Source organism: Copadichromis virginalis, linkage group LG12 (assembly GCF_057382275.1).
Source record: "Copadichromis virginalis isolate Kocher_CV1m ecotype Utaka linkage group LG12, C_Virginalis_male_GT1.1, whole genome shotgun sequence".
Taxonomy (NCBI): Eukaryota; Metazoa; Chordata; class Actinopteri; order Cichliformes; family Cichlidae; genus Copadichromis; species Copadichromis virginalis.
Window position 1 is genome coordinate 35,626,984 of NC_140629.1, and position 27,131 is coordinate 35,654,114.

Sequence of the window (27,131 nt, forward strand, 5' to 3'; positions counted from 1 at the left end):
AGGCATCAACCACACAAATGCAGTCAAGAAGTCCAGTTCAGTGACAGACAGCTAGTACACACAGCCACCTGTGTCAGCACACCTGCCAGTCATATAATCCATGTCCCTAACTTTTAACCTCAACAAAATCCAAATGTATGACTCATAGGCTGTTTTCTGAAGGGGGAAGTTATCCATAGAAGCTGACACCGGTTTTTGTATCAGGCTGTGAATGTGTGTTTTTTGGGTTCATTTTCAAATGAAAGTCAATGAGGGCATGGATTGTTTTGGAGCAAGCCTCAAGTGGCCATTAATGGAACTGCGGTTTTTAGCACTTGTGTTGACATTTTTGTCATAGAAAAATTACATCAGCTCAAATGAGGAACTCCTGGGTGAGATCACTACAGTCATGTTATTCTATATGTTATTGCTACCATTAGCGTCTAGTAGGACCAGAAGCTATGTTCTTATCTTATGATTGACAAGTCACACCATCAAAAATGCACAATCATAATTAAATTTACTTTGGTCCAATTCAGTTTAACTCAAGGTGCTTTATATTATAAGGCAAAGACAGAGAAAATAACACAGGGAAAACTCCAATAAACACTTAGCGACAGTGGGAAGGAAAAACTCCCTTTTAATAGGATGAAACCTCCAGCCGAAGCAGACGCGGAACAGTGAAAATGCTCTGCTCAATGCTTCAGTAATAGGACTTTGCAAACTTATGTGTGACGTCACAGTGGCTATGTCCATCTTTACATACAGTTTGGCTGCACACTCTTCACATCCCATTCCCAGTGAGCATGATCTGCAGTGGCCCCACCTTACAACCTGCAGGACCCAAAGGATCCGCTGCCAGCAGAGGTCCAATGGCCCTGCCCCGACAGGTCAGACGTGCTTAATGATATGACTAATTTGTGCATAGTGTGACTTTCTCATTTCCCTGATTCTCTAAAGCAGATGTGGAGAGTGCAAACTCAGGATGACCCACAGAGATCCATTCATGGAAATAAACTTGATTTATTTCCATTATAATATCAAATTAGCCCAATTTTCGGGGTTTTAGCCTCTCTATAATCAAAGGACACCCAACAGTTGCTGAGTGGAGCCCAGATTCTTGTTGACAGGAAATGACTTACAGCCTCCACAGACTGAGCTCAGGGTGACTGTGTGTGTGTGTGTGTGTGTGTGTGTGTGTGTGTGTGTGTGTGTGTGTGTGTGTGTGTGTGTGTGTGTGTGTGTTTCACTGCTGAATGGGAATCCTTCAGATCAACAAATAAACAAAGCAGCCAGTGCAGACCAGCGTTCCTCCTGTCAACAGCATCTGCCAACAGCAGGAGGAAGCTTCAGTTTTTCCTGCCTCATAAAGCTAATCCTGCATGTGTGTTTCTAAAAAACTAACAAAAAAAACACCTTCTGGACATACTCCATCTGCTTCTTTTTTGTGTCTTTGTCTTTAAGTGCATGTCCTCTGCTGTTACATCCCATTCCTCCCTCTCTATCAGACATCTCTGTCCCCATCTTACCTTTCCACCCATCCCTCCATCTCCTCTCTGCTGGATGACTTATTCAAAACCCTCCAAAAAATGATTTCCCAACCATTCCTGCTAGGCCGCTGTACCGGCTCAGGAGTGGCTCATTAAACCTCAGCCATCCGACCTGTCAACCCGCAGTATTTACGTCTTATTTTAAAAGGATGTGACCCTCGCTCTAAAGCCTGATTATATTTGATATCCTGAGTGTCTTCCTGAATGAATTAAGCAAACAAAAAGGAGGATGTCAAGGCAAGGCTAATTTTTATTCTCTGTTTTCCTAAGTTGGTGGTGCACCTGGGAAGGATTATTTAAAACCAGTACTTTCAGGTAAAATGAATGAACTTCTTCAAGCTCTATCCATCACATTTGACAGCTGGTGCGACATGCAGGCTTTATCTTGAGGTGACCACTGAAATTCAAGTTGATTTAGATAAAGCTTTACAATAACTGCCTAGAAGCTGCCAGACTTAAAGACATGCTTCTGGAAGGTTAAATTAAGCCTTCTTTATCTTATACTATGCCTTTTCTTTAACCAGTTGTTTTAGCCCCTCCCCCTTTAAGCCAACTTTCAACTGATTGGCTGCATTTCAGAAACAGAAGGTGAGTTGTGCTTGTGTGCCTAAATCAGTAGGAATAATGACCCTTCTTTATGACATCATGCAGAAACAGTAAAACAAAGTATCTTAAATGCAGCATTTATAGCTCTTGGCTCACAGGAGCTACTTGTAAACACACTGATGTCATTATCTGAAACTTTTGCATATAAGCAGTCAACACCTGACAAATATAATGAAAAGCATAATAAGTCTGCTTGAATAAAATAATGTGACTTTGTTGTTGCTCTCACCATGATGGACAATGACATTTGCCATTTTGTTATATTACAGCATCACATTTTAATTCCCTTTACTGCTGAGTTCTTGATGCACATGCCTTCTCCTCTAATCTCCAGGAAAAACAAGGAGCACTGGATTAAATGGCTCTAGAAAGAGGAGGAGGAGGAGGATGGAGATGGAGGACACACTGCTGCTGCTGCTGCTGCTTCCTCCCTCCTCCTCCTCCTCCTTTTTTCTTCATCTTCCCTCCAAAAAGAAAAAGGAAATCTCAGCCTGGTAAACATCAACACAGACACAGAGAGCGGGAACAATGACACCAGCTGGGCAACAACAATGGCAAATAAATATCATGTGGCAGCATTTAACCATTCTGAGTGTCTGCTGCTCCTTTGTGGCCTCTACACCTGCATCTGACTGACCGCCTCCCTCCTTTTATTTCCGCGTTAGGCTAAATTAAAGGCAGCTTCCTGCAGGTGTGCTTCTTTTGTTGCCGTGTTGCATTGTTGTTTCCCCCCCCAGACAATAAAAGCAGGCTCACCTTCTCGGCTCCTCTGTGCTTCTTGGCGGCCGGCGTGTCGTCCTGCTGCCGTCTCACAACAATAGCGCCGGTTTTAACTCCACACTCCAGCGCGGTTTTCCCGGTGCTGACGGCGGCGGCACCGTTACTATTGTTGTTATTGTTTACGTTGCTGATATCTCCCGGGAGCCTGGAGTCCGGAGCGGCGCACAGGCAGTGTCCGGAGCCGTCGCGGCACAGATGATGCTCGGGAGCGGGCAGGGCGGACGACGGGAGGAAGACGGAGGGAGGAGGAGGAGGAGGAGACGAGCCATCACCACCGGGCTTCTCCTTCCTCGTTCGGGCAGGAGGAGCAGCGGCGTCCCTTTCCCTGTCTCGCTCCCTCTTCCAGCCCCGGATCATGTTCTTCCCCTTCCTCTCCTCCTTGCCTTTGGCGCATGACGCAGAAGGAGCGGTCACTTCGGAGACTCCGTTCCCGCCGCCACCGTCCGCCTCTCTGCTGACCGCTGAAATCATCTCCAGACCTTCTCCAGCGACGCTGCGTCCTTGAGCCTCCCGACGCTGTTGCTGCTGTTGCTGCTTGCCGATCCCGAAGCACGCTTCTCCGCCGCCTCGCACCACGACAGCAGCCGCTGATGAGTGATCCGCCGAAGCCGCCTCCGGTTCCTCCCGTCCCTCCCGGCCGACTCCTTTACGCTTAAGCGCGGATCTCCTCGGCTCCGACCCGCCGCCGCCAGGTGTCCGGGTCTGGAGCGAGGGCAGGGCCGCGTGTCTGTCGGCTGAGCCAGCGGCACTGAAGGAAGAGGAGGAGGAGGAGGAGGCGATGGAGACAGAGGAGGAGGAAGAGGAGGAGAAGGCGGCGGTGTGGTTGGGTGACAGCTCCTTGCAGTGTGTCAGCAGCCCTCCATTCTCCCCAGCTCTCAGGAAACGGTTCATCTCCTCGTTTCCTTGTCTCCTTTGTCGATCTCCACAATAATCAGCATGCAAGTCATTGTCAGAGCGCCAGCCAGCCGCAGTGTGGCGGAGAGCACCGGAGCATCAGGCCCGCTCCTTCACAAACTACCACACAGACTGAATGACAGCTCGCAGTATCTGACAGGGCTGCTCGCTGTTATCACCCGCAGCACAGTAAAACACGATAATCACAAATCTACACTTGTGTTTTCATAAAATAATAAAAACAATACGAATAAAGTTCATAAAGTCACATTTGGAAGGTTTATTTCAATCCCAACAATAAAATGCCCCAGTAATATATGGATATGTAGCACATTACTGTTTATTTTCAAAGAGAGAATAGATGGTTTTGTTTTCCTTCGACTGTGAATGCATCTTCCCAATGTCTCAGATGCCACTTAATTACTGTCAGAAAATGCAACTAGTTGGCCGCAGGAGGGCGCTGCCGTGTTTGTTTTATAGTTTATGCATCAGCTCAAGTGTCAGTGATTGGATGCCCACTAAATGCTCAGCTTCGGCGCCTAATAAGCTCATCACTGGACCCACTTCAGTTTGCCTACCAGCCTGGCATTGGAGCGGATGATGCCGTCATTCACCTCCTACATCGTTCCCTCGCTCACCTGGAGACCGCTGGAAGCACTGTGAGAATCATGTTCTTTGATTTCTCCAGTGCCTTCAACACCATTCTTCCCTCGGTTCTAAAGGACAAGCTGGTGAACTCTGGAGTGGACCATCACCTCACTACCTGGATCCTGGACTACCTCACCGACCGACCACAGTATGTGAGGACTCAGGGCTGTGTGTCAGACAGGGTCGTCTGCAGTACGGGGGCCCCACAGGGAACGGTTCTGGCTCCGTTCCTCTTCACCATCTACACTGCAGACTTCTCCCACAATTCCACCCAGTGCTTCCTGCAGAAGTTCTCTGATGACTCTGCAATAGTCGGCCTCATCACTGATGGGGACGACAAGGAGTACAGAGGTCTGACCCAAGACTTTGTGGACTGGTGCCAGCTGAACTACCTCCAGATCAACGCCAGTAAAACCAAGGAGCTGGTGGTAGACTTCCGCAGGCACAAGCATTCTCCACTGCAACCACTGAACATCCAAGGTATGGACATTGAGGCTGTGGACAGCTACAGGTACCTTGGTGTTCATCTGAACAATAGACTGGACTGGACTCATAACTCAGACGCCCTCTACAGGAAAGGGCAGAGCAGGCTGTACCTGCTGCGGAGACTCAGGTCGTTTGGAGTGGAGGGCCCACTCCTGAAGACCTTCTATGACTCTGTTGTGGCTTCTGCTATCTTTTATGGCGTGGTCTGCTGGGGCGGCAGACCACGCCATAAAGGTAACGTTCCTCTGATTGGCTGCCCTTCACAAACAGGCCCAAACAATGATCTTTAACAATGACCATGTTAAAGAAAACCCTCTCTGCTTGACATCACACAGATCTACGATTAGAAAAAAATTACTGAAATTGAGTGTTTAGAGCAGTGAAGCCTAAGCCTTTGACTTTCTTTTGCATAAACATACCTTGCTATTTGAAACTTCTGCCCAAATGCTGTTTACTGTCACCAGGTACACATTGAAAACATATGTACCTGAATTTAACAGTAAATCTGTTACAGTGCACCAGATAACCTTCAGTTAAGGTTGTATGATTACAGGCCACGTTGCAAGAGCACAATGAAAACTTGCAAAGATAAGAGCTATGCAGTGAGCAGAGTGATCTAATCACATGCACACTAAGCACAAATAGACTCACGGTAAGCACAGAAAAAGCCTTTGTAATCATGGAAAATGGTGGAAGAGACACATAATTAACTAGAACTTTCTAATTTATTAAATAAAAGAAGCAGAAACTGCGATAATCTTTATGGGATGTGTGAAGCAGTGTTAACAGCATGTCAGGAGCTACATGAGTATTTGTATGTTAGGTGTGCGGTGTTGTGTGGTGCAAAAACTAAAATAACCAAGCCACAGCCAACTAAACAAATAGCACAACGCTGGGTGAATGGAGAGAGAGCATACACGCTCCTGGGAGACTGTCCAGGTGTTTCCAATTGCTATGATTAACTATGCTTCTAGAAACCTGCAAGGCAGCACAGAGGGACAAACAGGCAGAAACAGACAGCAGACCTGGCCAGGGCAGAAGACCCTTCACACCACCAAGAGACTCTATTGGGTACCTTAATCAGATAGTTTAAGATTACCACAAAGAAATGTGAAACTCTGAAGGGAAGGCTTAAAATGCCCTTAAATATTCTAAAAAAAAATATGACATTGAACCAAAAAAAACACACAACAAAATAACATTAAAGAGACTCAAAACGATCATATAATGATGGATAGCCACATTTAGACCCAAATGAACAAAACTAGTTACAAAAACCACACAAATACGCTCACAGGGTTTAAAGACCCAAAGCAATCATAACTTCATGCAGTTAGCACTATATAAAAACCTCCATCATCCCAACATGTTAGAGACGTAAGAATGATGTATGAGCATCATCTGTGTTTCCTTCACAGTGTGGAAGTGAAACCATCTTCACTGACAGATAAATGAACGAATCAAGAGGCCGAGGAGGAATGAAATGGCATGAATGACAAGTGTGTATATCCAAATAATATTGTCACTCTGCTCAGTGCTTCTAGTGTGAAGATATTTTTTAATGTTTCTATTGGTTGTGATTAAGAAATAATACTCTGCAAATCTGAACAATCAAACAAACTAAAATCATAGTCAGTGTCTGTTAATGAGAGTGGAATAGCAGTTTTGAGTAACACAATCTTTACACATTAAGTGTGTAAAGACAAAATGTAAATTAAGGGAAACACAAATTCAAAACGGAGAACTTAAAAGACAAAAGCTGGTGAATACTTAGGTGTATTTCAACTTTCCTTTACAGTTTATGGCGAAGACAAATTTGGTTTTGTTGCAGAAACTCCTTTATGTAAATTCCTGAAGTTTTTTCCCCATATTTGCACAAACACTGCTCTGTTCCTACATGCGTTAAATAAGCATAACACAACATGCAAATGAGACTGGGCTTCCTTTATTTGCAGTGTGCACCTGCTTCCAGTCACAGAAATGAAGCAATCTGACTGAGAGGGAGCGCAAACAAATATATTCGGCAAAATGCTGGAGTGCTCCCGTGAAATGTCAAATTTTGTACAAAACACATTTATGAGTGTGTCAATCAGTAACCAGAGATAAAAGGTTTAGGATTGCAGGAGAAGGAAGCCTATCAATCAAACAGTGTCAAAGCATAGACCGACAGCAGATAAAATCCCTGCCGGGATCCAGCAGGTATGCCATATCTGACCTCATTGTGCCCTGCAGTATACCCGAGGAAGAATGGAGTACACTCCATCGAATCCAACACAACATGAACTAGAAGACAGCAGTGATAAATAGTTTATGATGCAGAGACGAGAGTCAGCTGTGCCTCCTGTCAAGTGTCACTTGGTGATCCTGAGAGCTTCAGTACAGACTACTCCCTATTAAAGGAAGAGGTGTGATGTCCACACCTGTCTTTGGTGCAGAGGAAACTGGGTGTCATGAGAAAAAAAAAGTTCTTTATGGAGTGTAAAATTTTGAAGCAACAACAGCAACAAAAACATCCCAGATGTTTGCACTACATCCAGCTGGGAGTACTCACTACTACTCTTGTTTACTTAAAACAAGCCACATTTGCTCAGATATGTAAATTGGTGTCATGCCTCTATATCTATGCTCGTAATCTTAGCCCATTAAGGGCTACGCTGTTTTGTTTTAAATTTCCTTCTTTTAAAAAGCATCGACGATTCTATCAGCGACAGCTGCAAAACTGTGGGGTCAGGCTAAACATGTATAAATAAAGCATCACATAAACAGATGCATGCATGTCATCCACCTGCATATTAAAGCCTTGAACTTATTAAAAAAATTATTATTCTTTTGACTGGATGTGGCCATATATGTACCAGGGGTTATCAGCTAAGTGCAAGTTTTCTAGCTTGGAATTCAGAATTTAATGTTATATTAAACAGGAAGCAAAGTTTGGCTGTGATGGCAAAAAAACCTGTTCAGCTCACAGCTTCAAGACGACACCTCGCTAACCAGTCTCACTTAAAGCTGTTGTTTATTTACAGTCTATGCCCACAGCTTGAGTGATGGCAAACTGTGTGTCATGCCAGTAGTAGTCACTAATGTAAACAGCAGGCCTAATAACTTAGTCTGATATGTAATAAAAAGATCTCATAATTGTGTCTAATGCATCAGTAAGCCAAAAAGTGGCAATTTTTTATTTAGTGTTACATTATCACAGTTTAGAATAGAGAAACTAGCAACAACTAATTGAGCCTGTTTAACTTTTCATAATGAGAATAAATGCAGTTGAAACACTTCATGTTGAATACAAAACTATTTAAAACATTTTAAATATTATTATTTGACTGACACATACAGTATTTGGTACACTCAGTTTGTTACTTTATGTCAAAATTCATATGGAATATTAGGCATAAGCATTTTAAACCTGCAGTTCTTTTGGTTTATGTTTGCATTTCAAAGGACATCTTGTCTGTTTACACACCTTTGATCCAGTGCTCTCAGTATGCAGATTATTTTCTCAGCTCACGTGAAGCAAACTGCACAGAACTGGCCATAAAAGTACTAAAAACCAAAAACAGAGTAATTTTGGTTATTTCATGCTACGACATGGGCCACATGAGAGTTTCGCGAGAAAGTCAGCATTTGGATCACAGACTGTCTTCACCTTATCTTTATAATCAGTTCTTTTAAAAAGAAAAAGCTGAATCAGCTATTAAAAGACCCCAGGGGAAAAAAAACCCCACTTGGCAAACAGTTCAGCTCTGTTTGTATTTCAAAGTGCACCACGTTGTTTCTGTGTGTACGTTCCCTAAAGAGGGCTAAAGTCAGTTGTAAGCCAACAAATAGAAAGACACAACAACAAATGTTGGAGAAATCTGGTAGTTGCTAACAGACTGATGAACAGTTCTTCATAGGACTGTTGGAGATTCCAGAGTTGTTGTTGTTTTTTTTTTTTTACTTCAGACTATCAGTGTTAAACCAATAAGACTGTATTGCTCACTCTGACTTTTCTCTGTAAGACCTGACTTAAACATGGCTTTAATAAAGTTTCACAAATAAATACATCCAAAAAGTAATGAACTAAAATGGTATTTATCAGTGAAATAATAATTGTAAATAGAACCAAGATAAATGATTTTTGCTGTTGTCATTCGCCTCTTTTATTTGCTGTCATTTCATTTCAGCTCAGTGTGAGAGTCTTTACTGGTTAGAAAAGGAGCTGAGGAGACGCAGGTAAAGCAATGATGACCACCAAAGAAAATATTTTCATCTGAGCTGGGGAGTCTTGTCAACTCAATTCAAATTATTTTGTGGCACAAACAGAGAAAACATTGTTTATAAAATGGTAACACTTTGCTGTTACCCATGATAGCTCTCCAGTTAGCATCCAGTGCACGGATGCATCCTGATATAAACAATAGACTGGCCCCTTAGATCCATGTGTCTTTGATTCACTTTTGGACCCATATCTGATCTAAATTCAGAATCAGAGCATTCCTAAGTATGGAGAAAATGTTCCTGACAGTCTTATTACAAAAAAATCCTTGTAGAATAAGTAAGAACGCCTTGTTATGCAGGGGAACAAGACATTATCAAAACCCACAAATGATAGACTGATCCATCCATCCATCCATCCATCCATCCATCCATCCATCCATCCATCTTCTTCACTTTATCCGGGGGCGGGTTGCAGGGGCAGCAGCCCAAGCAGAGAAGCCCAGACCTCCCTCTTCCCGGCCACCTTCTCCAGCTTGTCCGGGGGAACACCAAGGTTTTCCCAGGCCAGCCGAGTGATACAATATCTCCAGCGTGTCCTGAATCTGCCCCGGGACCTCCTCCCAGTGGGACATGCCTGGAACACCTCACCCAGGAGGCATCCAGGAGGCATCCTTGTCAGATCAACTGGTAAATCGAGAGCTTCGCTTTTACACTCAGCTCTCTTGCTCACCTGTTCACCATGACGGACCGGTACAGCCTCCACTGTGATCAGTCTATCTGTGTCAAAAATATGGCCCAGGGGCCACAGCTGGCCTTCCAAATGATCTATTTAAGAATACTTGCAACTTCACATTTTCACAAGTTCACATTTTTCTAGATCTTGACAAATTCTTTGGATCAGCAAAAGCAAAATGTAATAATTATTTAGTAATGTACATGAAATGAGACGTACTGTTTTTTAAGGGCTGTTCATCATTTTGTAACTGCATGGTTACTTTTACTTCTTTACACAAAAAAAGGTAATTTTACCATCAGTTTAATGGTCTGGCCCACTTGAGATGAGTATGACACCCCAGAGCCAGTCATCTTTATTTATTCAACATACATTTTTATACACCATCTTGAAGCTTTTTTGACTATGAATTGTCTAGTTTTTGTGCGTGTGTTTTTAAACATTAAATGTTAAAGACCGAAGCCACTTTGGTCCTTTCTCCAAGCTATTTGCACTTTTAGCTTCATACAGGAAGTATTTTCTGCCATAATTAAAATGGTGTCATTGGTGCACAGGAATCGTGCACCAATCAGGAATTTATTAAGGATATATAAGCTAAACACTTTAAATCCAAACAAGTATTGATAAAACGTGTTTAGACAGACTGTTTTCATGACCAACCAATCCTTAGCTGAGAGCTCTCATTACACACGTACACTGCAGTGCGCACACACACACACACACACACACACACACACACACACACACACACACACACGGCCAGAACAACAGCTGGATCGTGTATCCTCACTCCGGCTGAGTGAGGAGATCAACATGTTAAAAAAAACATCTGAACCTGAACTGTTGGGTCCTCGTTTCTTACCAGCACTTTAATCAGATTAATTGTAATGTAATGAGTTACAGTTTTGTGCAACAACATGTAGTTTTGAGTGCAGGCTGCATGCAGCCCGTGTAAATACTACTTACATAAATTTTTCGTCGTGCAACTACAGATGTTTTAAAGATTGAATGCTGTAAATCATGCCAACAGGAGGGACATTTTCTGAGATAAAAATGGGATTATAAATTATAGAAATTAAGATGTGGGTCTATTTATTGCAATCCAATCCAGCTTTTTCTTAAATCTTTAAGGGGCTTCTCCGTGCAGCGTTCTAATTCCCCACTGGAAAACAAACATACACATTTCAACATGAAGAAAGTCGGCAGGGATACGGGGATACAACAGGCTGAACACGTGAAATCATTTCCCCTCAGCAAAGGGAACCAGATCAGATTTCACCCTGTTTAGACAGAAGTGGAAGGTAGAAGTATTGTTCCTGTGCAAATAAAACTAGATTGATTATGAGACCATTTTAAGTTTAGGAACACAAACAAAGCCGAGTAAAATGTCACTGATCAAAGGTTCAAATGCGCACATCTCGAACACACACAAACACACACTTCACCCTTTTGTGATCTGGTTGGCTGTGACATGTGAAACCGAGGGGCCCAAAGGACACTCCCACAGACAGGCTAGCAGGTAGGCGTAGGGAGCAGCGGATCAGGCTGCAGTTCTCACGGCAGCAGTCAGGACGTCTAGCTGAGCGTTTGCTTGGAAAATATCTGCTGAGCATAATGACAGAACAGTGTGGGAACCAGCAGACGTCGCAGGAGGATGCCAGGAAATGTAGCAGAGGAGCTGCAAAGCATGAAGAAAGGGATTCTCAGTGAGTCTGTGGCTGTAAAAACAAAAACATCTCTAGAGTACAAAAGGCAGTGTCACACAGATATTTGTGTTAGCTGTTTTGGTTGCATTAGTAAAAGTTATAGCAGTACTCATGTCTTTTTGAATAGCAGAACAATCACTCAGATTATTGACTGATTAACTGACAGATCTTCTTGGCTTGTCAGCTTTTGGAATTGCATGAATTAAAATGATTCAGTCGTGAATTTACCACATGGTGAATATGGAGTCTTTAGGTCCCCAGGAGACTTAGATATTCATCACACAACCTTCACTGCAAAGAAAGAAAATGCATAATGAGGGATGCACATTTTATGAAGGTTGACTTTTATTCATAATTAGCTGTCTGGATTCTTTATGTTTACTTACCAAACTGTTGGATTCGTGATTGACTGGCACCATGGTGGGTTTCTTGACTTGTAAAAATTCTGCTTTATCTATTAATCGCTTGGAAATTTTCACCTTGAGCAATATCTAAGGTGTTATCTATTGTTTTGCAATGTCACAACAGAAAGTTGGGAAACTTGGCTTTTGCATTGCAGCTGGACAAGAAAGTAAGATGTGCTATTGCAGGATTTTCCTTACGTAAAACTCCAGAGAGTTACAAAACAAAACAAAATACCAAACAAAAAAAATCTTTGCATGTTGTGTTGATTCCCACTTTTCTTGGACAGTATGATTTTGGGTTTCATTTCACTTTTCCCTTTCGTGTGTAGTTCAGATACAGAAGCTGTGGCAGAGGAGCAGCAAAGATTGAGCAGGATGTGCAGTGAACCACTGCAGGCTGCTGATCAGGAGCAGCCGGAGCTAACAGGGAGGAGAAAGCCAGTGTTAGTCAGGTAAGTTACAAACGTTTTTCTCTGGTTTTTATCCATAAATATCTTTGTATTGTTTAGATTGTTGCATATGAAATTCAGACGTCATGCTAGGTCCAAATATGCCCAGTTAAGAATATAGGTTTACCTTGAAATTTTAGCTTGCCCTTTGGTCACCAGACGTTCAAAGTCTGTAAGGTTCAAACAACCACAGTACAAATAGTTACCCACTTCCAAGGTTGAGTTAAATAACCTTGTGACAAGCCATAATACGACTAAAGGTACATTATGGTATAATATTTGCTCCTTTTGGTCTTATTCGTTAACTGGGATTCACCAGAAAACAACACATTTTCCATTCTTGACCTCTGCAATGCTGTTATTTCTCAGTCCACTCCTTCTTCTCTCCTGAGAAGCAATTCCAAGACACTTTCTATCCTCTGAATGTAAACGGGACTTTTGCTGATTAGAGTAAATTCTATATCTTGTGTGATGTTTTCTTTAAAGCTTTTCTTTTCTTTTCTTTTCTTTTCTTTTCTTTTCGTTTCTTTTCCTTTCCTTTGGACAAACACTGATGTATCGTAATCCTTGTGGTGTGTTAACTTTGTGTGTTACAATCCAGCTGATCAAGTAAATAGTAGATTTCTCACTCTGGATCGGGAGGAACAATGACTGCAGGTTGTTTTGAACCATTTGAACAAATTGACTTCTGAATTGTGGTTTTTTTAAAGCATAAATTCAAAGAAAATCCAATTTTTTGAACGAAGGAGTCATATGATGGTGCTAATATGCTTCAGCTTTAATTATAATGCTGTCCTAAAAAAGAGCATAATCTTAATCATTTCAACTTCAGATTTTGATTAGAACATTTTTTTCTCCAGCCTCGAATTATTTGAATATTTCCTGGTTTTCATAAAAGTATGATGTCAGGAATCGACAGCAGGCTGCTATTGTTCTTAAATACACTAAAATTAGTTTACCAAAGGTTGCTGACTTCTGTTTATCTTCTGTCTTATTGGCTATGTAATATGTTAAATCCTCTCTCTGAAATTTCTCTCTGTCCTCAGGTCAAAGACCTTCGACCATTCTCTCCTGACTCAGGTGCAGACAGACCCAGACTCCAAGATTGAGAGGAAGAAGTCTCACTACAGCCAGGTGAGAGGTCATTAAGTAAACTCTGATACATATTTTATTACACCTATAAATGTTACATGTAGGCCATTCTCGGTCACTTGGTTTCCAAATGAGTAATATCAGATAAAATTTCTGCTGACTCGCTTTTTTCCAAGCAACCTTATTATCTTAGAAATGTATCAGGTTATAAACAGTTTGTGGGTCAGGCCTCCTTCTGGTTGGTCCTTCCTTTACTTCATGACGCCAACATTAACACATCCAGTGTTCTGACATGGCACCACAAACCAATGTGAGGAACGAAAGTTCAAATAACATCACTAAATTGCTGCTTTAAATTTTGTTCACAAAGACAATAATAATAATAATAATAATAATAATAATAATAATAATAATATCTGGTACTTTTTAGGCATTTGAAAGTCAATTAAGAATTCAAAAATTATTTTTCTAATCAGTTTTCACAAAGAGGTTTTTGTACACTTTCAAATGAAAGAATTTAAAACTTTAAAATAACTTTTTCTAATAACTTGTTAGTAAATAGATTAATTGGCTAATGACTTGTTAGCTATAGCTTATTCAAAGCTATTTTCTTGATCAGCTGGATTGTAACACACAAAGTTAACACACCACAAGGATTACGATACATCAGTGTTTGTCCAAAGGAAAGGAAAAGAAAAGCTTTATAGTGTTTATAAAGTGGTTAATGATTCCACCAGTATTAAAGATACTTAGTCTAAATTTGTATATTTAAAAATGATTTTATATTTTAAGCTATGCTTTCATGTCCAGAATATCTGCATATTGCATTGAAGAGCTAGAACACGAATAAACATTCGTGTAATGCTACATGATGGTGCAGTGAGTCAATGTGGTCTTTATTTAACCATGCAAAACATTAAAAGCACATTGTTTTTCACAGCGCAAAAGGCAAAACGTCTTAAGGACACGAGTGTTAAAACAACAGCGTCACATGTCCAGGGGTAAAATATTGCTCCCTAGAGGTGAACGTTTTAGCTCGAGATTAATTACAAAAAATATCTTTATACTTTGTAAATGGTTGAAAATGCCTAAGCCAGTCGGTTTGGTTTAACTTAATACCACAGTTATTTGGTTAAGTTTTCCTGATTTGGTCTAAAAATGCATTTCTCTAAAATGTCCTTTGCAATTCCCTTGCAAAAATGTCATATAAATTCTAAACTGTAACTGGTATCCACATGATTTAAACACCATGATTGCCTGCGCACACACAAGCTTATTTTGGTGTATGGGTGATGTTTCTATGATGGAGTGGAACTAGAGCTTTTTCTCTGTCTAACAACATATAGATATACACTGCTGCAAAACAACAATCCCATAAATAAATGCTCTGTAGTTCTCCTGAGAGTACCGTAAGTTTTACAAGCCACATTTATTTATTACTTTTCTCTGATAAGAATTCATCCAAATGTCAGCCTTAGCTTTAACTGATATATGTGTGTGTGTGTGTGTGTGTGTGCGTGCGTGCGTGCGTGTGTGTGTGTGTTGTATTTCAGCTTTCGAAGACCAACTGCCAGTACCATAAAATATTTAAGGAGATCAGCAAAGAAGAACAGCTCAAACAGAGTAAGTCTTTAATGATCACAGCTATCCACTCCACCTTAAATACTGAATGAAGGATTAGGTCATAGTTGAACATTTGATACCAGAGCCTCTTGTTAACCACCTGATAATAATAGAATCCCTATGATAGGACTACAGTGTAAATTCAAAGTCCAATAATAACTTTATCAAACTCTTTTGTTCAATACAAACACTGAACTGGTCTTTTCTTGTTTTTTTCCTCACAAACATCTAAAAATAATGTGTTTTTTTAATGTGCTTTATTTGTTTGCTAGGTTACACCTGTGCTCTTCAGAAAGACATCCTCTACCAAGGACGCATGTTTGTCTCCGACCACTGGATCTGCTTCCACTCCAAGGTGTTTGGAAAAGATACCAAGGTATGCATTGATGTCTGTTTTGTATCAGCTCACAGGAAAAGGCTGAGAATCTGAAAGAGATTTCAGGAGAATACACAGATGTTTTCAGTGGTGTTTCTTGGTTCCACGCGAGTGTCAGAGTCTTTGTTGTGTTGATGCTGTTTAAAGTGGCGAACACAGTGAGGTGCCAGCAGCAGCCGTTTGATTTGATGAGATATGTCGGTTTAAATTATTTAACAGTTACCTGGAGAAGTTTCACAGAAAACAGAACAATTTGCTGTCGTTCAGAAAGCAGCAAACAGTCAGTTTTATCCGTTACACAACACTTGAGACCAAGAAGAACTCAGTGATGTAAAATAAGATTTTTAACCTCAATTTGATTTTTATCAACACAATTTAATTGAATAATAAGTGTGTCGTTGTTTTGGCAGCACAATCATGGAGCTTTGCTTTATGAATAGAGGACGTTTGAGCACTTTTGAGAGCCTTTGCTTTTTCACTTTTACTTCAGTTTTGCAGGAGTATTTTTTTTAAATATCTGGACTTCCACTTAAGTAAATAATGTCTATACTTTTGCCACATTTTGATCCAAGCAGTGCTTCTGCAATAAAAAAAAAAGACTTTTTCCTCCATGAAGGGACATGCTAAGTGGATATTGATATTGTGCGGGCATTGTAGCGCATTATTCTTTATTTTGTAAGCCAGCTGTGTTTACACACACGCAGCCTGCAGGTACAGTCTGCAGAGGGACTAATATTTTGCTGCATGCATGAACACATGCAGATGACACCTTGCTGCTGTGTGGTCACGACTGGATTGTTTTACATCTGTTACTGTATGGGAAACATCTGGAACTATCAATCTAGGCTGAGAATGTAATTGCAGTTAATGTGTATAGATGGTGATAATTAAAGCTGACGGAGGTCAGTGAACAGCTCTGTCACAGTGAAGCCGGCCTACAGGTGCGTGAATCTTTTTCTCTGGTTTCAAAGCTGGTATGAAGGATCGAACTGCTCTGTGTCCCAGGTCGCCATCCCAGTGGTGTCCATCAAAAACATCAAGAAGACCAAAACTGCCATCCTGTTGCCAAACGCTCTGGTGATCGCCACCACAAATGACAGGGTGAGAGAAATCTCGCTGCTTCTCACCACGATTTGATGAATTAAGAAAAAAAACACAGTATTTTTGCACATGTGGAAAAGTATCCAAAAGACATTTTTTCTATTTCTGGTGTTGCAGTACGTCTTTGTGTCCTTCTTGTCCAGAGACAACACCTACAAGTTTTTGATGTCGATCTGTCCTCATCTGGAGGTAGGAAAGGCTTTTTATTTAGATCCATACAGACGTGTTATGCTTCCTTGTTTTCTGTCATGTATGTACTGCTCGTGATCAACAGGTAGACATTGTGAGCCGAAAACTCTGGCTTTAAACTAAACACTCAGTTTCAGATAATTTTCTTTTTTACTCTTGCGCTTTCTTATGTTATTCATTTTAAATAAGTTTGAAGACTTGAGGATCATTTAAACACATGATGTTTGGTTATGTATTACATGAATATAAATAGGGGAAGAGTCCATGCAGCAGCCCCATTCCCTCCTCAGCTGAAAACAGCTTTAGAAGTCAGAGGTCACCGCTATCGCCTCGCTTTCCTCTGGTGGGTCAAACACAGCAAAAACACAAACAGCCGAATGCCATAAAGTTTCCTGATACAACGGATACTGTTTTCATCCTGCCTACATATAATAAAAGATATAAGAATAAGACAGCATCATGCTTTTGGGTCCATCCTCGCACTTGTCTCTCTGGTCTCTTTTCTGACAGAAAGATATTTTAACACATCAAACTTGAGGTGAAATAAAACCAATATCCTCGAGAGCTGGAGCTGTAACGTGGCAACTAAGCATTTCGACCTATGGGGACAGAAGCTGTTCAGAAAAAAAAGACTCCCTGCATGAGAGCCGGAGCCAGCTGGCAAATCATTTAGTAACATTTTGCATATGTTCCAACTGGATATTTGTTGCATGTTGTGTTTATGCATTCAACAAAGCTGTGTCCAAGAGAGAAGGCTGTCCTGTGAGACACTTCCTGATGTCAGTATCAATCGCCCCAGGTCCTTGTGGCTAAAGCTTTATGTATTTATTTATTTTTGGCCACTTTATCCCCAAACAGGATCTTTGAAATGTTACTTTTTCCCATTTTAATTCATTTTGTGTTTTCTCTGACCCCAAAAGTCTTTATCTCTAAAAGTGATGCTTTTAGAGTGCCTGTGCAATTTAATACAACTGCATAAACTCCACAAAGCAAATGTGTTTTAAATAATCATTTACTTTTAATGTTGAGGTTGTAGGTGAGTTATTGTAGTTTTATCATTTTAATTACTTTTGATTGATATGTTTTGTGTTTTTGCTTCAAGTTCAGTTTATTTTCAGTTAATTTCCCATGTGTGTTGGCTCCTTTCATTTGACTTATTATTGTTTGAACGTCTTGAATTACAGTTTAGTTTATATTAGTTTAGCTGTTGGATTTAGACTTTTTAAATATTATATTACATGGGATATTTGCCAAGGGATACATTTTGGAAGTTAAGATAAAAGATAAAATTAGCTGACACAGCGAAGCCGACGTCAAGTTTCTGCAGCAACATCTGCAACAAGAACATCAGCAACTGGATGTTAGATTTTATTTTAGTTTTTAACGTATAAAATATTGTTTCAGATAGTTTGAGGGTTTTTTAGAAGTCTTTTGCACAAATAATGAAAATTTACAACCTTCATAAAAGCAGAACTACAACAGAAATCAGTTGAATTAAATTGCAGCTTTCTAAAAGCATTAAGTTCTCATGAAACTAAAGTGAATTGTCATTTCCTATTTCCACCCTGGAATCTTGGGTTCAACCATTTTTTAAATGTTTATTATTATTATTCACTTTTGGTTTTGTTTGCTCCAATCAAAATATCATTTGTAGGAAAATGTGAAGTTTTTTTCAGTACAGATACGATCGATATGATAGATATGCTCATGTTTGGCTGAGGGGGTGAAGCAGCTGCTAGTGCCTGCTAGTTATACTCTCTCTGTGTCTGTGAATTTCTGCAGAGTGAATTCAGCGACCTGGATGGAGCGATGAGACACAGGAGGCAGGAGATGGAGGAGAGCAGCAGCTCTGACTCTCAGGTTCCAGACTATGAGAAGGTAGAAGGTACTGCATCGCTGTCCAACTGACCAATTAGAAGCAGTCGCATGCATCGTCGCATGCATCGTCGCATGCATCGTCGCATGCATCGTCGCATGCATCGTCGCATGCATCGTCGCATGCATCGTCTGTGGCTGTCAACGTTTTACTCACAAAACCTGAACCACTTTTGCACTTCAGTAGTAGAATCTGACCTGTGCTACTTAGTGCTGCTATAATTTTCCTTCTTTACTCTTTATTTTTTGTTGACGTTTAACCCCCCCCCCCCCACACACACACACACACACACACACACACACACACACACACACACAGCTGTGATGAAGTTGAAAATGAGCAGCTTGTAGTGCAGGGTTTATTCAAACATACTTAGTGTGTCTTTCTCAAGAGGACTTAATCGGGATTACAAACCTGCCCCAAGTCATAACAGGCCCTGGGTTTCCAGTTTTGAATGCTTTGCTTGCCTTTTTGCTTCTATAGAGTTCACCGTTCCTCCATTCCTGGATATGCTGAAGCGCACAGACAGTGCATCATCTCCAGACCACCAGCACAAAGTGAAGAACCCACATCTGAACCAGCAGGGTCCAGACAACAAGCAGCACTCCAAGCACCACCGAGGTAGGATGAGTCTTTAATCAGGGTCGTGTTAGTTTAAACATCACTTTTATTTAAACCACTGGCACTGAACCTCTCATGGGACTATGAATTTATAATTTTATTATTTTAGTCCCTACATTTTATTTCTCTTTTTGGTCAAATTCATCATAGCATTGGCTCAAGTTTAGCTGACTCAGCTCCTTCTGTTTGGACTTATTTCTGTTGACATTGCTGCCTGCACTGTCCTGTACTGCTGCTCTCCCCACCTCTATTTTTACAGCCAAATATAAACTGCCGCTAACTTTGTAACAGTAAAATAAAAAATCGCTTTTAGAAGCGGTAAAATGAAAATATCCTCAGCTGTACTCAGGATTAAGGAGTCAGTCTGAGAACGCCACAATTCAACAACATTTAACTCTAAAAGCCATGAGAGGTGAGCTGAGGTGCAAAGAAGCACCGATTGTGATCTCATATGTGTCGTGTATGCAAACTGACCTGCGGGGATTTCCCAGAACACAAACTTGTCAAATATAAATAAATGTAGTCCTGAATGATCTATATTTATCACTGAAAAAAAAAAATACTCTGTTTCTGTCAAATAATAATATTATCATGTACCAACAGTAAACTTGATTTTTTTATTTGTTATTAACAGCGTCTGTATTGGTCATAATTTTGCACATTTGCAGAGGAGATTTGGCAAAATGGGTTGCACGAAACATTAGTTTCTAAATAAAGAAATACGTCACCTGGATAAATATTTTTTCTAAATGCATTAGATATCTTCTACCCAGAATCCCTCACAGCTGCCCAAATTTCCTGCATATTTGCCATCCATCCATTCACTTCAACTTATCCTTTTCAGGGTCACGGGGAACGCTGGAGTTTATCCCAGCTGTAGGGACAAGAGGCAGGGTACACCCTGGACAGGTCGCCAGTCTGTCGCAGGGCTAACACATAGACAGAGACAACCATTCGCACTCACATTCATACCTATGGGCAATTTAGAGTTTCCAAAAAACCTATCCCACTAATGGCATGTTTTTGGACTGTGGGAGGAAGCTGGAGGACCCAGGGAGAACCCATGCAAACACAGGGAGAACATGCAAACTCCACACAGAAAGACCCTGGCCTGATGGTGGAATTGAACTCAGAACTTTCTTGCTGTGCGGCAATAGTGCTAACCATCGTGTCACCGTGCTGCTTCTTCCATATTAATGAAAAATACGCCCATATGATCCATTCTTCCATCTGCTCTCTCCTGCTTATCCAACCATAACTCTTTAGCTCCACTTCTTTTCTTGCTTATATTTATAATGACTCCTTTTCATATTGATTTCTATGAGTTGATGAAGCAGTCTATTCCAACCTTTTTAATGCAGCGCTGCTCTCACACGCGTAGGGCATTTTACTTTGTGTCTTTTTGTCGTAAACAAAGACATATTTGTTTGATCTTTCTTCAGGCTCGGATGTGGTGATTGACAGCAGGTGTCTGAAGCCAGTTTCTCTCAACACTCTGCTGATGGTCTACATGTTCCTGTAAGTTTGCTGCCTTTGATTCATTCATGTCTTCAGTAAAGGATTTTTCTGTCACTCGTCCTAATTGGAAATTAAGCTGATCACTTACATGATTTGCGGATTTATTCCATTCATTCATTGGATGCACATTAATTTCAGTTTATCATTACATTTTCATTTGTAGCGCATTTTAGCCTCAATTTGCTCATCTTCTCTTTTACATGTGTTTTTCCTCAGAGTGTGCACCCTGGTCTTGTCTTCATGTTACCTGGCGTTTAAGATCATCTCACTGGAGCAGAGACTGACAACGCTCGGCGCTGTGGCCGAGTTCACACACCCGGAGTGAGTCGTCGAACTGTCTGAGACTCTGACAAGCTCTAGAAAACTTAGCTAAAGAAGGTTGAAAAAGTGAGAAATTAGACATGGAAATGATAACCAGATGAAAGAGAAACAAAAACTGCAAAAGCATCACGATGAATTTTATTCACATCCTCACAAAACAAATTTAAAAATAGCCCAAATAATGAAACTAATGATCCAAACTAAACAGGTAACAGTGGATTCACAGACATGAAATGGTTTCCTTATTTCGTCTCAAGGACTATGGTACAATAATCTACAAGATTTACTTTTCTCTGATTTATTCATATTAGATTTTTGCTGATACATCTGACCCTTGTGAAGATTTTAAATCATTTTTATGGTGATTATTTTTGTGTTTTATTACCAGAAACAATTTTCTGAGTGGGTCCGCTGACGTAGGCACAAATCTTTTATCTGAACTGCTAACCATCAACCTGATGAAGCTGGAGAAGGTTGGTCTGTCTTTGTTTTTTCAGATCAAGTGTTGATAGATACAGCCCTCTGGATATGCTATAATCCCCATTGATAATTTAAAAAAATGTTCAAATCTGAGCAGTTAGAGGTCTGAACCCTGAGTTACTCACTTTGGGATTACACAGATCTCATTATTTGACGTTTGGGCCATGACTACAAGTGTATGCACTTCAAAAAAACTAAGGAAAAGCATAACAGGTCACCTTTAAAAATTGCGTGAATGTGTTATCAGGAGTTTCTTTCATGAGCCTCTGAAAGCACACAGCAGGAAGGCTTCAGCAGTTTCCAAAGAGCAAAGTGTAACTGGATGCCTGTTGCCATTGATCAAACATTTATAGTCAGTGATCAGTTTAGAGCATCATTTGTAAGAAGAGCTCCATCAGTCTACACTCCATTTATATTTCAGGCTGACATTCGTCTCCTTACAAACAAAAAGCAGCAGCTGACAGCCGCCTCAGTGTTTTAGACGGAGAATAAAGAAAATTTTCATCAGCAAAAAGGTGGTAAAGGCTCAGAGCTGTGTCAGACTGTAGAGTCCATCTTGATCCTGAGTGAAATGAAAACTGGAAATTGACTGGAAATATTTATTTCACATTAAACCTGCTACTGAAAGAGATGATTTGAATTTAAATTGCTAGGAAGGGAGAAACTATCCACAGCTGCCAAAAAGAGTTAGGCCTGTAAACATGTTTTAGAAATAAACATCAATCTTCATGTTTGGAAGAACTGCAGTTTTCTGCACTTCCATTGGCTTCATGGAAATCTGCTAATTGCACTACTTTGTTAAATAAGCATTATTTAACTTCATCTTTTACTCAAATCAAGTGGTCATCAAAATTAGTGAAAACTCACGAATGTTGTCGTGATGGATACCTCCATCTTTTATATACAGTCTATGGTTTCCATGTGTCTGCAGTGGTCTACTTGATCTCTCTGCAGACTGACTGCACAGCAATTATGCCAGCTTCAGAATAATAAACGTGTCAATGATGTTGGTACTGTTCTCCACATCATCTGTGTTATAACAGATATTCATGTAGACATGACCCTAACTGCTGTTTCAACTGCTTCAAGTCTGAGTCTCTAGCTTTCAACAGGAACAAGGAAATGACCTTAACAACAAGATAAACAGGAGCAGGCTTCATTTTGAAATCTACACTTACTAACCAAGACAAACACTTGCAATATCATCAGATGCACTTATCTGCAGTCGAGTTTTCTGCCAATACAGTTTACAGTTAAGCAAAAGCAAACTTTGTTCTTTCAGGTGCAGAAGAACCTGCAAAGACTGCTGGAGGAAGCTGCCTGAAAGTACAGAAAACCAGTATAAGCACAGTGAAAGTCATATATATTATTTTTGTAAATATAGTGTAAATATGTATGTTTGTTATTAAAAAAAATAACACTACTGGAATGTATTCTGCCCTATGAAGCCAAAATACAGTAACTACTGTATATATTTGGTCAAATATACCCAACGTCTGGGTTTATATTTGTTACTTACATACTTTTGTATTATTTCAAGACTTTTTGTGCTCCAAATGTGTAATTGAAAGGGAAGTCACAGCTAGCATTAACAGCAGCATTCTATGTTAGTTTTTTCAGAAACTCCCTGACATTGGTATCAAGTTCCTGTACTATTGTCTGTCTTTGTAGGGCAGCAACTATAATGATACACACAAAATAAATCCTTTTAAAAGAGAGAAACATTAATGCTAAAAATGGTCCCCTCTGGTGAAATTTGAACTGTTTTGCAGGGCTGCACATAAGTGGTCCGCAGGTGCGCATGCGCTTTCAAAATAAAAGACACGCACCAGATACGAGGTTGCAACGAGCGTTTGCGTACATAAGATTTTCTGGAGGACGACAGAAATTTGTTTAGGAATATGTCGAAGAAGCAAGCTCCTTTAAGCAATTACAGAAGGAGTCCGGACAAATGATGAAACAAATGATGAACACACAGAGATGTGGTGCAGAATATGCAGTGAAAATCCCAAAACAGAGTTTTTAGTCCGCTAGAGGAACCACTTTTCTTCTGTCTCTTCTTTTGCGGTTCGGACTCCTGACATTTCTTTGGAGGTGGAGAAACACCAAAGTAATTGCTTAAAGGAGCTTGCTTCTTCAACATCTTTAAGAGTTCTGAATAAATGTCTGTCCTCCTCCAGAAAATCTTATGTACGCAAACGCGCGTTGCAACTTCTTATCTGGTGCGCGTCTTTTATTTTGAAAGCGCATGCGCACCTGCGGACCACTTATGTGCACCCCCACCCACCTATGGGTGTGCACCTTGGTGTTCAACTTGGTCATAGTTAAACCATCTTTAGCTGTTGTTGAGTAGTTGCTAAACCTGTGCCAGCCTCTGGCATTTCAAATGACCATTTGATGATTTAAAGGTGGAAACATTTCTGTTTACTGAACTTGTTTCAGTAAACTTGTTACAGTGATGTCTGAGCCAGCTCAACACTTCTGTCTAAATCTGATATTTTACCAAAAATAAAGCAAAAAAGTTTACATTCAAATAATGAATTCTGCTCAAAAATTAAAACACCAGAACGCAGGTGGTGGCCATAGCTGGAGGCCATGGCCAAATTCTCCTAGAAAAAGAAAAGGAAAGTAAAGGTGCTTTGCTGCTTTACAAGTATATGTTACCTCGTTTTGCAGAGGATACACTGGACCAACCATTTTCAAAGGAACAGAGAGATAATCCCGTCACATGATACAAAGTGTTGCATACTATAATTTAACTGTTTTTGAAGCATTTCCATTTAATACCATTAGTTGCTAGCATTGCTACTTATGGCATTAAATATCATCACAGGCAAACTATGGACTTATGCTACTCACTGTTATGAAGTTTTGCCTCGTGTGAAGCACTTTATAATCACAGACTGTATATTTATTATGAACATTACTATGATGATGATGTCACCAATTGGTTTTGGACCACTTTATGAAGCCTTAGCTTTAGCATTTTTGTTTTTATTAGACAGAAGTGATCACGTTAGAATGACATGGTAGAGTGCTAAGTTATCAGATGTAGGCACCTGCAATTAGGAACAAACAGCACAAACACAGAGGATAGGGCCAGTTCAGTGAACTGAATTAGTGAAGAACAAAGCCCAGCAGACAGACATCAGGTGCAACTTCCTGTGTCAGGACACCTGTAAAACACAGCACGCCACTGACACACTATCCACATGGATCAGTTGTAGCTGCTATCCAGGGAGAATGTGTTAAATGTCTATTTTTGCTTCAGAATTGGAAGACTGGAAAGTATGAGTCTACTGGAATTGACTCACTTTTAGAACTAGTTTCATCTGGCCACTTGAGCAACTGCAGCTACTGGAAAATTCAGTGTTTCTTAATTTTTCAGTCCTAGAATTTGCCGCTTGAGTGTAAAATAGATTCTTCCAAAAATAAAGGTAATTTGATATCTTTAAATGGTCAAAATGAAGTGAAATTTGTAATAATAATAATGGATTGCATTTATATAGCGCTTTTCAAGGCACCCAAAGCGCCTTACAATTCCACTATTCATTCACTCTCACATTCACACACTGTTGGAGGCAGCTACAGTTGTAGCCACAGCTGCCCTGGGGCAGACCGACAGAAGCGAGGCTGCCATATCGCGCCATCGGCCCCTCTGGCCATCACCAGTAGGTGAAGTGTCTTGCCCAAGGACACAACAACCGAGACTGTCCGAGCCGGGGCTCGAACCGGTAACCTTCCGGTTACAAGACAAACCGCCAACTCTTGAGCCACGATCGTAATGCAGACTGCATTTGTCCTTACTTGGTTGCTGCAAAATGCAACTTTTTGGGATTACCACTAATTTTATAAATAAATATCACTGTGTATTTCAAGATTCTTCCACAAGTGTCTCTGTAGCCCAAAGTTGTTCATTTTGGCGACAGGCGTGGAACTGTTTTCTCCCCAAGCAAGCTCAACTTTTAAGTGGTGCACTCACTGCCATTTCTCATGTGTAATTAACAAAATACAACATAAAATACTCAGTGCTATAATGCCATACAAACCAAGGCTTCTAATATTTGTATTTCTTTTATTTCTAAGACTTTTCTTAGAAACTGAACCTTCCTCTCTTAATATAATTTATACCCCTTTCTGTTTGCGTTATGTTCCTGAAAAATCACATTTACTTCCACTACTTCATCCCTAGTAAAATCAATAAGATAAATAAATTACATGTAAGCTTGAAATAGTTCAAACTAAAATAAAACATTTCTGTGGTTAGAATTAACAAAAAAATTAATTGCACACAGAAAAAAAATCTTCTGTTGAAAATAATCTTTAAATTTGTGAATTATGAAACAAAATTCATTTATTAAAATTCATTTATTCCTATTTATTCTATTTATCCCCTTCGTATATTTTATTTATATTGTCTCTGTATTTATATATATGTGTGTGTGTAATATTCTGTAACTCTGTAACTTCTGTCGGTGCTGTGCTTTTTTGGAAATCGAATTTCCCAGAGGAACCCACCCGAGGGATTAATAAAGTTCTATCTATCTATCTATCTAAAACAGTTCCAGTGGGATGTGCCGTCATCTGTGTTGTTCTTAATATGACCACTGGATGGCGCCAAAGTCAGAAAGAATGTTGCGGTTTGCCTCAAACATTAACACTTCACAGTTACTCTTTATATACTAACTTTATGACAGTGAAAAGTACTAGCATACAGTTATTATGTACAGCTACATTTACTGCAAAAACATTTGTCATTTCTCAGCTTGCATAGCTTCTCTTCTTCTCTGTTTTACTCTTCCTGCCATCAGAGGTGCAAAAAGAGGAGCTGAAGGAACTCCAGTCAGTCACAAAATAAGACCGATTTTGAAGATTCATTTTAAACTGAAATTGGTTATAAGAATTGTGATTTTTGATAATGCTGCACTATAAATTGCTGTGTTATGATGTCATGATGGGTATTATTGGTATTTATTTTTCATTTAGGCTACTATTAATTAAATTGACAAAATGGTGCAATGAAAAGGGCTAGTTATGTAAAAACCCCTCCTCTCACCATGATTTGTATATTTCAGTTGTGTGACATGCCTATTTTAGTGTGAGCCTGGCACATCGCATTACTCCCAAACAACACTTTTTCCTACAACATATAAGGATACACATGAAGTCTGTTTTTAAGGGAACAGAATTGCAATCTGATTTTTTAGCCACGGTAGGCAAAGAAACTAAGCCTATTATAAAATGCTCATGGATGGGACATTATTGAGAGAAAATGTACAGTGAGCAGGATATATCTTTCAGTATGGTTATATTATATTAGGGAAAGATTGTGACATAACTAGCTAGTTGTCTTCTGACCTATCAGCCAATCAGCTCCTTGTCTTCTAGAGGTTGTCGCTACATTGCTACCCGACTTGCTACTTAGCTTAACCTTTAAAAAACAAACTTAACTTACAGAAAACTTTACTCACATTTTTACAGTCTACTTGTAATTCT

The 27,131-nt window shown here is 40.1% G+C and overlaps 2 protein-coding genes and 1 long non-coding RNA gene across 5 annotated transcripts in view; 2 read left to right on the forward strand and 1 right to left on the reverse strand.

The window, feature by feature from the left end:
- Positions 1-2,524, forward strand: part of LOC146697518 (uncharacterized) — a 70,894-nt gene extending 68,370 nt beyond the window's left edge. Inside the window, exons 4-7 of the long non-coding RNA XR_014923411.1 lie at positions 748-869; positions 1,800-1,844; positions 2,054-2,117; positions 2,470-2,524. This is a non-coding gene — a long non-coding RNA (uncharacterized LOC146697518). The remainder of the gene's footprint in view (positions 1-747; positions 870-1,799; positions 1,845-2,053; positions 2,118-2,469) is intronic.
- The window catches only part of znf608 (zinc finger protein 608), a 70,852-nt gene extending 66,927 nt beyond the window's left edge, over positions 1-3,925 (reverse strand). For both annotated transcript variants that reach the window (XM_085476298.1, XM_085476297.1), the window contains exon 1: positions 2,892-3,925. In XM_085476298.1, coding sequence (XP_085332424.1) covers positions 2,892-3,806 — 915 coding nt within the window. In that variant the 5' untranslated portion in view covers positions 3,807-3,925. The remainder of the gene's footprint in view (positions 1-2,891) is intronic.
- Positions 3,926-11,363: 7,438 nt separating this feature from the next.
- On the forward strand, positions 11,364-23,058 carry gramd2b (GRAM domain containing 2B). Of its 2 annotated transcripts, XM_085476303.1 has the most exons (14): positions 11,364-11,585; positions 12,319-12,441; positions 13,485-13,572; positions 15,084-15,153; positions 15,426-15,529; positions 16,535-16,630; positions 16,748-16,819; positions 17,073-17,162; positions 18,602-18,704; positions 19,179-19,316; positions 20,759-20,834; positions 21,051-21,155; positions 21,544-21,628; positions 22,918-23,058. In XM_085476303.1, the coding sequence occupies exons 1-14, from the start codon at positions 11,494-11,496 to the stop codon at positions 22,957-22,959; spliced, it is 1,284 nt and encodes a 427-aa protein (XP_085332429.1). In that variant the 5' UTR covers positions 11,364-11,493; the 3' UTR covers positions 22,960-23,058. The 2 variants fall into 2 exon arrangements, with proteins under 2 accessions (XP_085332429.1, XP_085332430.1); XM_085476304.1 differs by lacking the exon at positions 17,073-17,162.
- The last annotated feature ends 4,073 nt before the right edge of the window (positions 23,059-27,131 follow it).